Source organism: Alosa sapidissima, chromosome 11, assembly GCF_018492685.1.
Source record: "Alosa sapidissima isolate fAloSap1 chromosome 11, fAloSap1.pri, whole genome shotgun sequence".
In the NCBI taxonomy this organism is placed as follows: domain Eukaryota; kingdom Metazoa; phylum Chordata; class Actinopteri; order Clupeiformes; family Clupeidae; genus Alosa; species Alosa sapidissima.
In genome coordinates, this window is record NC_055967.1 from 35,959,362 (window position 1) to 35,976,242 (window position 16,881).

Consider the following 16,881-nt stretch of genomic DNA (forward strand, 5'->3'; position numbering starts at 1 on the left):
TCCAAATATCCAACCTCATGGGCTCCAATGGGCTAAAGAGGAGAGGGCCTGTCCAAATATCCAACCTATCCAACTATCCAAATATCCAACCTATCCAAATCATGGGCTCCAATGGACTAAAGAGGAGAGGGCCTGTCCAAATATCCAACCTATCCAAATCATGGGCTCCAATGGACTAAAGAGGAGAGGGCCTGTCCAAATATCCAACCTATCCAACTTGTTTTAGTGCTCAGTTTGAAACCCAACATCTATGGTATGGAGGTGCATTAGTGCCTACAGCATGGGCATCTTGCACATCTGACAAGACACAATCAATTCTGAATGATTTATACAGGTTTAGAGCAACATATACTGCCATCCAGGCAATGTCTTTTCCGGGGACGACATTGAATATTTCAGGAAAACAATGCAAAAATTAATTCTGCACATATTTAAACAGTATTTCTCCATAGAGGAAGAGTCCAGGTGCTAAAATGGCCTGTCTGCAGTCCAGACCTGTCATGGAATTGCATCATGGAATGAAAAACATGATTAAGAATACCGCATACCGTTGAGCAACTGCAATCCCATATGGAGCAGGAATGGGACATTTCATTCTCAAAATTCTAGCAACTGGTCGCCTCAGTTCCTAAACATTAACAGAATGTTGTTACATGAAGGGGTGAAGCAGCACAGTGGTAAAGATGCCCTGTCCCAACTTTTTTTTAAAACATTTTGCTGGCATCAAATTCAAAATGAACATAAATTTTTCCAATAAATAATCTTTGTCTATGTCTTTTTTGCTGCTAAATATGGGTTTATGAGACTTGTATATGATCACATTCTGTTATTATTTGCATTTTACAAAACATCCCAACTTTTTCTGATTTGGGCTTGAAAAGTGCTTGGGTAGTCCTTCCCGTCCTTCAGCACTGAAGGCTTTGGTGATTTCTGTTTATTTCTGTATTAATATTAATGTATGTATTTCTTTATTATTATATGAAAGACATTATGTCAGTTTAAATTGATTTTTTTTTTATTTCAATTATTTTTATATAGTTTTGGTATACATGTATAAAGACGCATTAGACAAGACAACAGTTAGAAAGACCATAGAAGCACAGAGAAACAGTTTGACCTTGACCTTGCTTGCCTGCTCAGTAGAGACAAGATATTTGGAAATTGTGACAATATGAAACCTTTGTTTATTGCTTTTGATTCTGGAAACTGGATTTACAATTTTCATAGATAAAGATTTATTTTTATTGAATTCAAGTTTTTCAGGAGTCCATTATATAAGTGCTTCTGGAATGCTGCAGACACTGGATCTGCTGCCATAACAAGTGGTGTGGCTGAAATGAGTGGGATTGGATCAGTGCCATAACGAGTGGTGTGGCCCAAACGAGTGTGATTGGATCAGTGCGATAACAAGTGGCCCAAACGAGTGGGATTGGATCAGTGCCATAACGAGTGGTGTGGCCCAAACGAGTGGGATTGGATCAGAGGCAGATGGGTAGTTGGTCCCTCTAGAGCTCAGTGCGCTGCTGGTGCTGTTTCATCTCCTGGATCTTCTCTGGCAGTGTTCGGGTCATGAAGGCGTAGCGGTCAGCCTTCAGCTGGTATCCCACCTGTTGCTTCACCCCGATGCCCAGATACTCCTCCCCGGCACCGTATGCTGGCCAATGGGTTAAACCAGGCCCGTTGGGGGATCTAAATAGAGAAAGCACACGTGCACACACACACACACACACACACACACATAAAAGACACGACTGTTGTTATTTCAAACCAAGGCGTGAAATTGCAAGCTGATGAACCCTTTTGCAGTCTTGAGGCTTGTAATACTTTGTGGAGTGGAATTACCCGGTGCGTGCAAAGTTTCCCCAGTATGCCATCGTCGTTCTACACAGCTCATCATCCTCCTCGGTAAAAGAGCCTTACAGAAAGCACAGAGACACATGATTAGAATGTTTTTTTTTTTCAATTTAACCATACTTATTCCAGTTCAACCATATTACGTATAACACACCTGCAATGACATAGGTGATGAACAGATGAAAATCCTGTGATGAACAGATACATTATGTATGATTCTAATGTTTGTAGAGAACACCATGGCAGCTTTACCATTCATCTTGAGGAGGCCGTTATAAAAGCAGCCTCCAAATACAAAGACGATCTCATCTCCGTGGTCCGCTCCCACAAAGCTGGCACGTTTCTTCACAAACATGCTGGGCGGGTGCTGGAACTCATAGGCAAAAACTGGTGCTCCTGAATCTGTGGGAAGACATTTAAAAGTAGAGCTTTCTCTCTCTATCTGTGGGAAGAAATTTAAAAGTAGAGCTTTCTCTCTCTATCTTTGGGAAGACATTTAAAAGTAGAGCTTTCTCTCTCTATCTGTGGGAAGACATTTAAAAGTAGAGCTTTCTCTCTCTATCTGTGGGAAGAAATTTAAAAGTAGAGCTTTCTCTCTCTATCTTTGGGAAGACATTTAAAAGTAGAGCTTTCTCTCTCTATCTGTGGGAAGACATTTAAAAGTAGAGCTTTCTCTCTCTCTTTGTCCCTCTCTTTCTTTCTGTGTATTTGTTTCTTCTTGTTTATTTATACATGTAATGTACTATATGTGTTCCTGTGTCACTTCATGATACTATTTAATGCTATAAGAATAAATGATTATGCAACTGTTTCATACTTAAAGGAGAATTCCGGCAATGCTCATGAGCCCCCCCTATTCATGCCCCCAAAGTCTCCTTCATTATAGCCTACTGCAATTTCACATGGTTATTCTTTCCATGAAAGCTTGTAATTTTAGCAAGGTGCTACAAATAGTAGGTAAATCTCAAACCTCGGTGAGCATTTGATATGGTGATTGCAGGGATGGTGAAGAGAATGTCTCCACAGAACTCTGTAACACCATCTCTGTTTTTGATAGGGTCTTCTCCATTCCCCAGGTACTCGTTCATAATCAAGGCCGTGCTGATTTCGCTGTCTGGCTGAAATATTTACATCACCTCAATAAAAAGCAGTCAAATAGAATCAGAGTTGGGTCTTATATGACATTAGAGAAATGTCTCTAAGATTGTAGAGAGATACTGTATTTAATTCATAATAAATGTAATAAATTCACTTTCCATGTGTTTAGCATCATTTGAGGCTATATTCTTACATTAGGGTAGAGGAGGTCGACAATGGGTTTGACTGAGTCACGATCCATCCCTTCTACCCAGTCTGGCGGTGCCATAAACTGAAAATACACGCACATTTCATATTTTAAAGCAAAACTCTCGCCAAAATGCAACCTAGGGTCTTTTTGTGAATATACCTGAGTCAAACTTTCGTTTGAAAAAGCATAACTACGGCGTAATTTCATTTCATGACCAGTATTTTCAAAGAAAGGGTTTGAGCAACTCCCTTCAGAAGTTGTTTTTTTCCGCTTGCCGCCATCTTCCCAGTGAAGAAGTGAGTTTTTCAAAAGCTTTCCTTTTAGTAAACTCTGTGTACACAAACAATGTTCTCAATGCTCGTGTTCATGTGTAGAGACCCTGGTGATACGAGCAAAGGTTCATGTTGTGTCGGACCATTTTAGTGTTTTAAAAATCGCGATTTTAATGCGATCATAGTAGTGCCTCTAGCACTCCCAAAAAGGCCATTTGACCCGAAAACGAACATACGGTCAGTCTTAAAAGTGGCGGTTTACGTCATAATTATGCTTTTAAACGAAAGATTGACTTGGGTATATTTACAAAAAGACCCATTTTGGTGATTACTAATGTATTCTTACTGGTGATTGGTTATATAGCACTGTGAGCTTTACAACAATTTCTTAAATGTAAGGATGTATAAATTTGTAAAACTGAGTTTACTTACACTAGGCAGCATCCAGCCACATTCATGGTTGTTAACACCATTCATTAATGGCACCTTTTGGAACTCATGAGACTTAAGAAGGTCTGGCACTGCCTTTTGTAGGAAAAAGCCATCATACACCACTTGAAAGCGCGCCATTGGATGCTGTAAAAATTATGTTGAAGTTGAAAAATATGTTGAAAGATGAAGTATAAGATTTTGAAGCACTTCAAATTTTAAAGAGTTTCAAAAATCTCAGAGAAAGAACTTAAAAGCTATGCCATGTTTCTCATAAACCCTTTTTTTGAAATATGTCAGCTCTTTATTTCTGCCTCACATTTAAAATACATTCACTTTAAATGAGGACAGTTGTCTCTCACCTCCTGTGAAAACTTCACAATGTCCTCCACTGACATCCGCATCACACAATCCACAATCTGGTCTGGTTTGGCGCCCTCACAGTTTGTTGCGTTGGCCACAATCTGGGGATGTAGACAACTTTTGAATACAGGCTGCATCACATAGTAAAAAACATGGTGAAGATGGACTGATGATAACCTTTGCTGTGGTCAGAGGATCAGTGTTGATGAGGCCAACGAGGTCTGCTGTGCCACTCTCTGCTATGGCACGGTGGAAAAGGCCGGTGCTTAGCGGGGAAAGAACCTTTTGCAAAGACCAACAGCATTCATCAGTGCATACATACACAAAATGCAACACGTTTTCTTTTTTACATATACATGAATAGTTTTGAATATTGACAGGCCACATTGACCTTCTTTCAATGTTGACTCAAAAGTCACTTCACCATAGCAACTGGTTAGTACAAGTCTTGTGAAAGAGTTCAAAAGTTTTATTAAAATATACTGTATACCTGAATGATAAACTTTAAAGCTAACATTATGATTTTAAAATTAAAATAAGGAAATAAAACAATATTAATGTGTGCTTCAAATCCCTGTAACTCATGCAAAGGATAGCAGTCATTCCGACACTGCAGTGCTTTGACATTGTGGGCCCTATTTTAGCGATCTGAAACGCTTGATCAGAGACGCAAAGTTTAAAGACATTTAAGGTGTGTCCAGTGCACATTTGCAAATTTAACAGTGTGATTTTGGGCTCTATCTTGACGATCAGAAACGGATGGTTAGGGGCGAAAAGCTTAAATTCATCCAGTCCACATTTTGGGGTGGTTTTGTTTTCAAATGTCAGGCGCTTAGCGCAAAAGGTTGTTCTTATGCTTCTTATTCAGTCATGGGTGTGTTTTGGGCTAACATCCTTTAAACCAATGAGAATTATATATGTCATTCCCTTTAAGAGCCAGCAACGCAACATCAAACAGAGCGTCTGTATTTTGACAGTGCATCCGAAGGAATCTGCTTAAAAAAAGCAAAACTTGCCCCAACAATGTTCGAATGACGGATTTCTGCTTACATCTCGTGATACTGCGTCTTCACTCCTGTGCCTTATATGCGCTTTTCTCTATAGACCAGGTTTTCCTTAGTCAATGGTGTAATGATTTTTAGTGGGTGTAAAATAGCTATTTTTGGATTATATGCTTGGATATCTTCGTTCTTACATTGACACACCCCTGGGCGCAATTTTTAATGGAAGTGGGGCAAGAAATAGGTGAAAAATAATCACTGACTTGGGTATACGATATGAATAAAACTTGGTTGCGCTTTGTGCCAGGTGCAAGATATGACCCAGTGTGTTAAATTAATTAAGATACCAAAGACCATTTAAAAGAAGAATAAAATAAGATTGATTATGGCTGTCACTAATGTATGTAAATGTCTATTACCAGCAATGACACGCTAACACCCCCTGCGGACTCTCCAAATATTGTGACGGAAGATGGGTCTCCCCCAAAGCTGTGGATGTTCTTTTGGACCCACCCCAGTGCCGCTACCTGGTCCAAAAGGCCCAGGTTTCCCGGGGCGTTATCATCTCCTGTGCTGCGTGTAGGAAACCAAACAGCTGTGGGTGTGTGAGCCTAAATCTAAGGTGTGCGATGATACTCAAACTGGGACTTTTAGAAAACAATTGAATGCGCATTACATTCCTGTCAACAATTTATTTTCAGGTGTTTGAATGAGGGGGAGACATACAGAGCCCGGGAAGGGCCATTGTGGGAATTATTTGTAGAGCTCCTTTTGCGTTCCCTCGCAATAGTTTCGCGTTCCCTCGCAATACTTTTGATTATGCGAGGAAATACAAAATTATTGTGAGAGAAAGCTGAAGTTATTGTGAGGGAAAAAAAGGAATTCCACCTTGATAAAAAATCAATTCCCACCATGACCTCCTCATGGGCTCTGTAGAAACATGATCCAATGAGTAAAGTTTATGCTCATTACATTGTTTAAAAATGTGCCGGTCAACATGGCCTCAGAGTAGCATACGCATACAGCAACTACTGTGACTCAAACTGTAATCTCTTCATCACAATAACAGCAGAAATAGCTCTCACCTGAAACTACTGTGACTCAAACTGTAATCTCTTCATCACAATAACAGCAGAAATAGCTCACTCACCTGAAAAATCCCAGCATGCCCAGCCTGTACTGAATGGACACTACAACCACATTCTGATACGCTGCCAGGACAGATCCATCATAAATGGAGGCACACCCCAAACTAAACCCTCCTCCATGTATCCACACCATCACCTGTGACATACACATTAGCACAGTAAGACACTTGTGACTCGCTCTGTACAACCAAATCATTGGCAACACTTTATAGCGTAGCCTGCGCTGTTTTATAATTGAACTTACAGGTAACTTTGCATCTTTGGCAGGCTGAGCAGGAGTGTAGACATTGACATATAGGCAGTCCTCGGACACCTCAAGTGGATCCATGACCATGCCGGCCATCTCCATCAGGTAATCAGATATACCTTTGTCTTGTACACACCTTAAGAGTATGCAGATTTTAAATGCATTTAGTCTTATTGGAGAACTCTACGAAGGTTGTCTTACTTCCTTGACTTGATATAGGCCTATCTTAGTTTCATTCCATATCATTGTACTGACACGTTTTCCCTTTCTCAGTTTTTGATTAATTAATAAACAAACAGAAGTGCGTCAAATTTGTACAGCAATTGTTTAGCAGCTCAGAATCTTTAAATAATTTGAGTGTGACCAAGACACTTACATGGGAGGCAATTGGGTGGCATCTCTGACGCCTTCCCATCCTTGCAAAGGTTGTGGTGGAGCCAGTCTTAGGTTTCCCACTGGTGGCTTGGCAAAAAGCACACCCAGGTAGGCATGAACCACTGTTGTCTTTCCGCTAACACGCATGTAGTCCCCCCTAAGGACTCCCAGTTTGGTGTGGAGTACAGGTCCTATGATTATCAACGTGAAAACTCATTAATTTAGTTTTCATTAATGTAACTTATAGTTATTACATGTCAACAACACATGATGACTATTGTCACTGTTGACAAAATAAAGTTCTTCACTGTGTTCGCTCTTGTGTTCTCATTGTGAGATTGTTTAAGTAACCTAGATGCTATTTTCTCCCGTGCGTAGGCCTACGTGATTTAGCCGAGTGTTTATTACCTGGTCTGACCTTGGGACCTTCATTTTCCCTGGTCATTAAGGGACCGTTTATACGAGAACGATTGCACGGCGACCCCGCCATCGGGGCTTGAAGACGCAAAAATCTGAAGACTCCTTCCAGAGTGTAGAGTTTTGAAGACGACCCGGGTTGGGTCTCCGTCTAAACGGCTAAACCAAAGATCCTTGATTACCTCTCTGGCTAAACTGTCAAATTAGAATGTCTGCGCGTGACGTACCGGGGTTCTATCACCCCACCACTCGGCGGTCTGTAATGCATATCCGATCGAATATCACATACTCTTGCGTCTTCATATAAACAAAGATTTCCCCCTGAGAATGCTCGTCTAAACGCGAAAAAAAATGAAGACGAGACGCCACTTCTGCGTCTTCTCTTTTCATCGTCACCGTATAAACGAAGTCGCGACCCATATTTTAGCGTTCAAGCCAACTGATAAAGTGAGGTGTGGTAAGACGAACAAAGTGCCTTTGATAGTAGGCCTAGGGTGCTTTGTTTCCATATGACATTTTAGTTTTGATGGTTTCATGCTGTCATGTGCCAGTAATTCACTGCTCCTTAACACAAGTGAATATTCTTCAAATCGTTTTTGTCATAGTTTGTCATTTAACATGACCTGTCACATAAACATTGTCTACAGTAGGCTATGTCCATGGCAACGACTGGCACACGAATACAGTATATCAAAGTAAAGGTCTGACATTACATTTGATAGGATGGGATTTTATAGGCTTTTTTTTAACACAAGCCCCACGACCGACCCAGACCGGTTCCGCGACCAATTTTGGGTCCCGACACGTGAAATACTGATTTAGCCTACATATCTTATAGATAAGGAGAAAACTGTAGTGTCTCATGTTGAGCTGAGTGCGATGAGTTGGCATCTCTGTGTTCAAATGCTCACGTTCCTGAAACATGACTACCAAACAACACTTTCTGGTGCAATATCGTCGTCAGTCATTGTCAATTGCAATATGTTTACGACATTTCAGTAGACCTTCTTTCACACTTCCTGGACTACTGTACTACTTACCATTATGTACTGTCGATAATGTAAAATGTAAAACGCATGCAATGAGTACGAGGTTAAAAACAGGCTTCATTATGTTCAGAATGAGTTTGAATCCTGAAAGAGTAGCCCAGGTCGTGCGCAAGTTCTTGAAGTTCTTCTGAACGCGCTGAAGTCTACCGTTCACCTACTCTAAACACACCCAGCGCGCCACGCCTCCAGATAATGTTCTTTGCTCCAATTGGCATACATGCATGCCAATTGGTAAGCATGCATGGCCAATCTTTTTCATGTCAAACCCAGGGCCGCGTTTGGGCATTGGGCAAAGGGGCTGCTGCCCCGGGCCCCGGCTACTAGGTGGCCCCGGCGCGGGACATTTAAAAAAGAAAACAAGTGTCCTATCGTCACCCGTCTTTGCCCATAACAATGCATGCTATCACAGACAACAATGACTTCGCATGAGACAATTAGGAAATATGAAAGCGGATCTCGAAAAAAGAGAGAGCTTCAGCCAGACGTTCTCAGTAAGGCGCGCCAAAACCACGGCCGTACGCACTGTGCGTATCAGCCAGGCTACTCAACAACGACAGAGAATTTCCCCTGTGTGCGTGTATTCACACCAAATTGGCCTAGGCTACCACAACTTCTCAACTCTGCACAGTAGCCTATTCCATTAACTGCATGCCAGTAGGCTATTTACAATTTTCTGTAAAGTAAAGTTTGTAACGTTATCAAAATCAACTAAATGCAGAACTATGCACGCGCGCACCTTTTGTTTGAGCAGGAGAGATACACATGCATGCTACAGAAGTTGTAGGCTAGCTTGTTGTTTTCTATTACTATCTATGCTGGATATCAGCACACAATGGTATGAGCTAATTCATTAATTCGAGACTCATCGTGGATATAACGCGTTTTTTTAAACAACGAAAACAGAAAGGATGGAGACTATGAGGACCCTCTCGAAAATGAGATGCCACATCTCAAGAGGCATTCCTCTTTAAATAAATACTAATAATAATAATACTATGGAAGCATATGAGTAGCTTTATTCAAATGTGAATGCAATCTGCAATATGCAATTCAAAAAGACATTACATTATGCAATTGACAATTCATTATGCAATTTAATATTGCAATTTGCAATAATATCCAACAAATTGTATTTTAATCAATGAAATCCTAAAATCAATTCCAATAATTTGGGTTAAAAAATAGAATAAACATGGATTGAATTGCATTCCATTTTGCCATGGTACTTCAGTCTCAAAATTCAAATGGCAATTCATTTTGCATTTTAATTTTCAATATTCAGTTTCATCATTTAACTGTCAATTCGTTTTGCAATTTAATATTTAAAGTGCAATGTAGGATTGCATTTTAAAAACATATTTGGCAAAACTGTCAATGGCAGCCTGAAAAGATTTTGGATTATTTTGGGCAAAACGTTTTGCCATCGTTTTGAGGCATTTTATTCAAATGGAAAAGAAATAGCGCCCCTCGTGATTGCATTGCACATTGGTCACACTCTTTGTGTTGCAAAATTCAAATGGCCATTCAATCTGCCAAACGCATTGCAATCTGTCAAGTCACTCGTCAAGGCGGAAACTAGGCTATGTCACTTCCGTGTTTACGTCTTACCCAGTTAGCGAGAGGGAGTTAAGTCATTTAGAGACGAATGACCGTGTCGCAGGAAGTGCATCATAACAAAGGGACGCCAGACCCTCTTGTGTCTCGCAGTAGGGGTTAAGTCATTGAGAGTACATAATTTACTTTACTCTTTATGGAGAATACAGCTGGAAAAAACGTGTTTTCTTTTACAGTTCATGGAAAAAATAGTCACATTAGGTAGAAGCTTTTTATTATTGTTCGTAATTCACATTTGTTTATTAAATAATCGATTAAATAACACGTCAGAAAGTGTTTTCTGTAGGCTAGGCTACATGCTTTAGGCTACAGCATATAAATCAACAATAGGCTATCAACACGTTTGCAGGATCACTGTTGCAGAAATCACATACAAGAAGGCATCCTCTTGATTGTTTGTACATTTTTGCACATTCCAACATAAGGAAGCAGCATGAGGAAACTTGTCGTTTTTCTGCCTCATTTTCTAACTACTTTTACGAGTCTGCAGTATCACTGAGTACAGCTGTTACAAGAGAGTCTGGCATCCCTTTGTTATGATGCACTTCCTGCGACGCGGTCATTCGTCTCTAAATGACCGTGAGTCCTTATGCGTGAGTCACGAGCTCCTCCCAGCTGACTCTGGCAGATCACGTGGACAGTCAGTCGCGATCGATTATTTAATAAATAAATGTGAATTACAAATAATAATAAAAAGCTTCTACCTAATGTGACTATTTTTTCCATGAACTGTAAAAGAAAACATGTTTTTTCTAGCTGTATTCTCCATAAATAGTAAAGTAAATTATGCACTTATTTCCGGAATTTACGTCACTTCCTGGACTCGTCTGAGGCTGGTCTAATGAGTCTGAGGTCTCTCAATGACTTAACCCCTACTGCAGTTAGCGCTTGCAATGGACTAGTTTGCAGCTGCACTAAGGTCTCTGGCTGATTATGTAGAACACCACCGTGTCAACGAGTCTGACTCAACGGACAGATTAACGGAGACTCCCCTCCGTGGTCTGGCTAGCCTCATAAGCAGACCGGGGGGTGCGGTCGCTCCGGGCCCACGTTTGGCCAAATCTATCTCGCTGAATTGTTGTATACGATGCTTATTTGTAGGCTGGTGATTGCTGGGGGGGGGGGGGGGGGGGGGGGGTTGGGGTGCTACTAAAGATGCCGCTGGTTGGCAGTTACCAGCAGCAACATAAGAGCCTTAATAATGTAAGAACACAGCTGGGTCTAGCGGACACGGTTAACATTATTCATCAACTGTGACATGATATGTTTGCGCCGCCAACACCCCCCACCCCCCCAATAAAAAAAAATGTGCCCCCTTGAAAATCGCAAATGCCCCCTCTGTCACTGTACTCTACAGCCGGGCCTGTCGGCCAGAGACTGCAAACTCCTCCATTGCAAACGCTAACTGGGTAAGAAGACGTTAACACGGAAGTGACGTAGCCTAGTTCCCGCCTTGACGAGTGACTTGACAGATTGCAATGCGTTTGGCAGATTGAATGGCCATTTGAATTTTGCAACACAAAGAGCGTGACCAATGTGCAATACAATCACGAGGGGCGCTATTTCTTTTCCATTTGAATAAAATGCCTCAAAACGATGGCAAAACGTTTTGCCCAAAATAATCCAAAATCTTTTCAAGCTGGCATTGACACTTTTGCCAAATATGTTTTTAAAATGCAATCCTACATTGCACTTTAAATATTAAATTGCAAAACGAATTGACAGTTAAATGATGAAACTGAATATTGAAAATTGAAATGCAAAATGAATTGCCATTTGAATTTTGAGACTGAAGTACCATTGCAAAATGGAATGCAATTCAATCCATGTTTATTCTATTTTTTAACCAAAATTATTGGAATTGATTTTAGGATTTCATTGTCACTTTGCAGATTAAAATACAATTTGTTGGATATTATTGCAAATTGCAATATTAAATTGCATAATGAATTGTCAATTGCATAATGTAATGTCTTTTTGAATTGCATATTGCAGATTGCATTCTCATTTGAATAAAGCTACCCATATGCTTCCATAAAAAACAATAGGGCCTTGTGCCCTTCGGTGCTCGGGCCCTAATAATCTTTCCAAAAACAATAGGGCTTCGCACCTCTCGGTGCTCGGGCCCTAATAAGGGATTGTTTCTCTATCATCCCATACATTAGAAATCAGATGTTTTTGGTATAAAATGTAGAAAATATCAGGCTATTGAAAATACATCAACATAACGCCTCCTTAATTATTATAGGAAAAATCTGTAATGAATAGTTTATGTAGGTGTTACATAAATGCTACCAAATTATTATTATATTATATTATTATACCAAGTTATTGTAACAAGACACGCATGCTGTTTGACTTGGTTCCACTTCCTATAACGATTACTGGAAATTTAAATGAAAGATCAATATTCGGTTTTCCTTTAATTTTTAAATATTCAGTCCTTGCTCGGGAGGAATGAAACATAGGCCTACAGCTTAAGCCATAAAAACTTCCCACAACTTCAATATTTTATAACATATGAATGGTACTTCCAGAAGGTTTTATTATATAGATTGGTGCTGGGTAATAAGTCTCAGTGAATGTCTGATAATAACTCTTTGCCGTCATTGTGAAGTGTGTAGCCCACCTCAAACATGGGACTGGGACAGTTCTGTTGGCTAAAAAACGTTTATCTGCGGTTGACTGTCACGTGGCTCACACTGTCCACTCACTTCCCCCTTTTGATGGACATTGCTAGGCAAGCTTCAAAGTGCCTCATTAACAAACCACAGTATATCAGTTTCTAAATCTGCAGTCAGCAAGTCCCCAAATAATGTATGCAAGATCAGCCACTGTTTCCAAATAGGAAATGTGACTCAACTGTAACAGTTCAAAGATTACCCAAAAAGAAAAAGTTAAAGGCTATTGGGAAAGTTAAACTGATGTCCCTGACTTTAGCCATGTTAACTGTTCTTTTGTGACACATTATGTTACAATGTTCTAATAAATTGTGAACGTCATTCTATGTTGCCACTGTCATTCCACATTCTACCCTAAATCTTTTGCAACCATTAAATATGATTCTCTGAGATTGCAAAATAATTATGCTTTGGTGACACAGGTATTCAGATAAATCTCTTAGAAAAGTGTATGGCTCCATTCTCTAGCAACTTGTAAAGAGACTTTGTGCACAATCCCAGATGCATGACAAAAACAAGCAAAAGTTTTTAGGAAAAAGTCCACACACTCCTTGGTATTTTCTTTTCTTGATTTTATATTCTCAGTTTGGCAAGAATTACGTTATGACCTTGATTCCTTGAGTCTTCCTCAGATTCACTGCAAACACAGGCATTGCAATTACGTTATGACCTTGATTCCTTGAGTCTTCCTCAGATTCACTGCAAACACAGGCATTGCAATTACGTTATGACCTTGATTCCTTGAGTCTTCCTCAGATTCACTGCAAACACAGGCATTGCAATTACGTTATGACCTTGATTCCTTGAGTCTTCCTCAGATTCACTGCAAACACAGGCATTGCAATTACGTTATGACCTTGATTCCTTGAGTCTTCCTCAGATTCACTGCAAACACAGGCATTGCAATTACGTTATGACCTTGATTCCTTGAGTCTTCCTCAGATTCACTGCAAACACAGGCATTGCAATTACGTTATGACCTTGATTCCTTGAGTCTTCCTCAGATTCACTGCAAACACAGGCATTGCAATTACGTTATGACCTTGATTCCTTGAGTCTTCCTCAGATTCACTGCAAACACAGGCATTGCAATTACGTTATGACCTTGATTCCTTGAGTCTTCCTCAGATTCACTGCAAACACAGGCATTGCAATTACGTTATGACCTTGATTCCTTGAGTCTTCCTCAGATTCACTGCAAACACAGGCATTGCAATTACGTTATGACCTTGATTCCTTGAGTCTTCCTCAGATTCACTGCAAACACAGGCATTGCAATTACGTTATGACCTTGATTCCTTGAGTCTTCCTCAGATTCACTGCAAACACAGGCATTGCAATTACGTTATGACCTTGATTCCTTGAGTCTTCCTCAGATTCACTGCAAACACAGGCATTGCAATTACGTTATGACCTTGATTCCTTGAGTCTTCCTCAGATTCACTGCAAACACAGGCATTGCAATTACGTTATGACCTTGATTCCTTGAGTCTTCCTCAGATTCACTGCAAACACAGGCATTGCAATTACGTTATGACCTTGATTCCTTGAGTCTTCCTCAGATTCACTGCAAACACAGGCATTGCAATTACGTTATGACCTTGATTCCTTGAGTCTTCCTCAGATTCACTGCAAACACAGGCATTGCAATTACGTTATGACCTTGATTCCTTGAGTCTTCCTCAGATTCACTGCAAACACAGGCATTGCAATTACGTTATGACCTTGATTCCTTGAGTCTTCCTCAGATTCACTGCAAGCACAGGCATTGCAATGTTGTTGTTGTTGGTATTTTATGCCCCCAACCATGGTTTGCATTACGAGGGTATTGGCGGGTCCGACCCCCATAGATAAGAGAAGGGATGAAAATAATAGTTTGGAAAATTTTATTACATAAAATGTTATACGATTTAATGGTATCCAATATTGCATGTAATTAAATGCAGTATTACCATCACATACCAACAATTCATGATATAATCTAATGAAATACGATTTTCAAACTCTCACCCCCATTGGGCTGTACCTTTTCTCTGGTACATTCAGACTGTGTTCTTTGCTATGATATAATACTGACGAATTCAAACAAATGCACAGTGTAGGCTGCAAAAGCCTCAGCCTCAGCAGGGAATTCCGTGTGTAGATTAGTGGTTCTCAAGCTTTTTTAAGCAAATGCCCATCCCAGCTAACAATTTTTGGTTATTAGAACGTTTTTTCTTGGTAATGGGAACGTTGCTTGAAAGTTGTCCTATGGTTTGCCAGGAAAGTTTTTCTAATGGAAATACTACGTTCTCCTAACGTTTTTCTAACATTCATTTTATGATAACCAAGGGGCAACCTTTAGAGAATGTTACTATTTAGTTGCAGTAACGTTCCCCTTACCATGTGGATTAAAAAAACCTTAAGACAACGTTACATTTAGGTTGTGTACGTTAAAACGTTATTGGAACGTTAAAATAACTATCACAGTATGCTATGCCAAAGAAATCTGTTTTTTGATTTATAATGAGAGAGAGGAGTAGTTCGCACACTGAAAGAATTGACTTAAACAAAGTCTACAGAAAGAGTTTGTCCATTTAATTTTGGGAGCAAGAGCAGACGTTTCAGCCGTCCAGCTATTCTCAATGCTCACAGTATAATTATAATAAACATACAAACTCATGTATCAAATTGATTTGATTTATTAGATGAGTCCTTGAATGGAAAATGCATTTCTTTATTATGCACTGTATGCAGGTGTGGTCAAAATTAATCCAAGACAACTGGTGTGAGACTGCAGCTTTATTCACGACGCCGGGAGCATGTTACCCACATGAAATGTCAAAGTAACAAGCCCACACATCTGTGGGTGAAGCCAACTCTTATACCTTATCCCACACCCATGGAAAATCACAAGTTGTCGCCCTCCATTAATCACTTAACCTTCTAGTATTTTAACAGGGATACGAAATGTTTACAACCCCACTTAACCATCTGGTGTATTGACAAAGATAAGAAATGTTCATGACCCCGCATCCTGGGGTTACCCAAATAGCTGACACAAGGGTTAAGTTAACTAAACATTCTAACCTAGGAGTTGCAAAAGACACAAGGGTCAGAGTAGGGTGATGGCAATTAGATTTCACTACATGTATGTAAGGTATACTAAACATTCAATGAGAGACATATAATATTTATCCCACACAGGAACTATATTTCAGTCCTCCACTGTGGTCCTCTTTCTGCCGATCTGCAAGATAAATAAAAAACAGACCTTATACTTCCATTGTGCCCAGGGGCGCCACCAAGGGGTGGCCCAGGGTGGCCGCGGCCACCGCAACAGAAACTCTGGCAACCCTGTGCCCACCCCTGGCTATGTGGCCAACGGAGACAAAATGTGTCCAAATTCACACCCATTATTCTCTGTTGAATTGCTCACGGAGTACTTATCACACAGATATCACATGAAAGAGCAGAACCTGAGCTTCCCCATGATATTAGCTGCTAGGTGTTGTGAAACGGTTCACGATAAAAAATTAACGTTGGATATAGGCTACATGACATTTAATATTTCCATTGTGCACAGCGCTTTGTCCATCTCCACACCCATTACTCTTGGTGGTATCTCATGAACACCTTGGTCAAAACATAGCAAACCATATATTGAAATAAACAGCAGCAGACCTTACCAAACACGAGGATATGAAGCATTCCTCTGTACGGTAAGCACATACCGAGTAATCCGGTTTTGAAATTGCAGCAAAATTCTACATGTTATCCAACTTTGGGCTGAAATTCTAATATATTGTAGCAGCCCAAAATAATGAACTTGCTTTCCAAATCAAAGAATCAAAAGTTGGTAATGGCATGCACAGATCAACAGTGCTTTTAAATAGATATTTCTACCAGCATGCTTCAGGTGGCATGGATGCAGCACAAAGTATTTTTATAGGCTAGACGGTCTTGAACGATATAGCCTAGCATATGAAGAGCTCTTTTCCAAAACACTAAATCCATTTTTGTGGAACAAGTCATGTTATTTAATTGTTTTTCAGGTAATATCAATAAAAGTGCAGTTGTGTTGTTTTGATTGAGTAAATTCAATTTAAAAACAATTACTCAATTACAGTTCCGAAAACAAAATAATCATTTAAAACAATTATT

General features: G+C 40.0%; 1 protein-coding gene across 2 annotated transcripts; it reads right to left on the reverse strand.

Annotated features, from left to right (window-relative positions):
* Positions 1–1,164: 1,164 nt before the first annotated feature.
* LOC121723529 (cocaine esterase-like) lies at positions 1,165–8,591 on the reverse strand. Of its 2 annotated transcripts, XM_042109295.1 has the most exons (14): positions 7,386–7,501; positions 6,979–7,168; positions 6,600–6,738; positions 6,358–6,491; positions 5,627–5,780; positions 4,384–4,488; positions 4,206–4,307; positions 3,847–3,990; positions 3,146–3,223; positions 2,825–2,972; positions 2,107–2,256; positions 1,843–1,915; positions 1,482–1,689; positions 1,165–1,358 (listed from the first exon to the last, which is right to left on the reverse strand). In XM_042109295.1, the coding sequence occupies exons 1-13, from the start codon at positions 7,465–7,467 to the stop codon at positions 1,506–1,508; spliced, it is 1,683 nt and encodes a 560-aa protein (XP_041965229.1). In that variant the 5' UTR covers positions 7,468–7,501; the 3' UTR covers positions 1,165–1,358; positions 1,482–1,505. The 2 variants fall into 2 exon arrangements, with proteins under 2 accessions (XP_041965229.1, XP_041965230.1); XM_042109296.1 differs by lacking the exon at positions 7,386–7,501 and adding an exon at positions 8,435–8,591 and having other exon boundaries at positions 1,165–1,689.
* Positions 8,592–16,881: the final 8,290 nt, after the last annotated feature.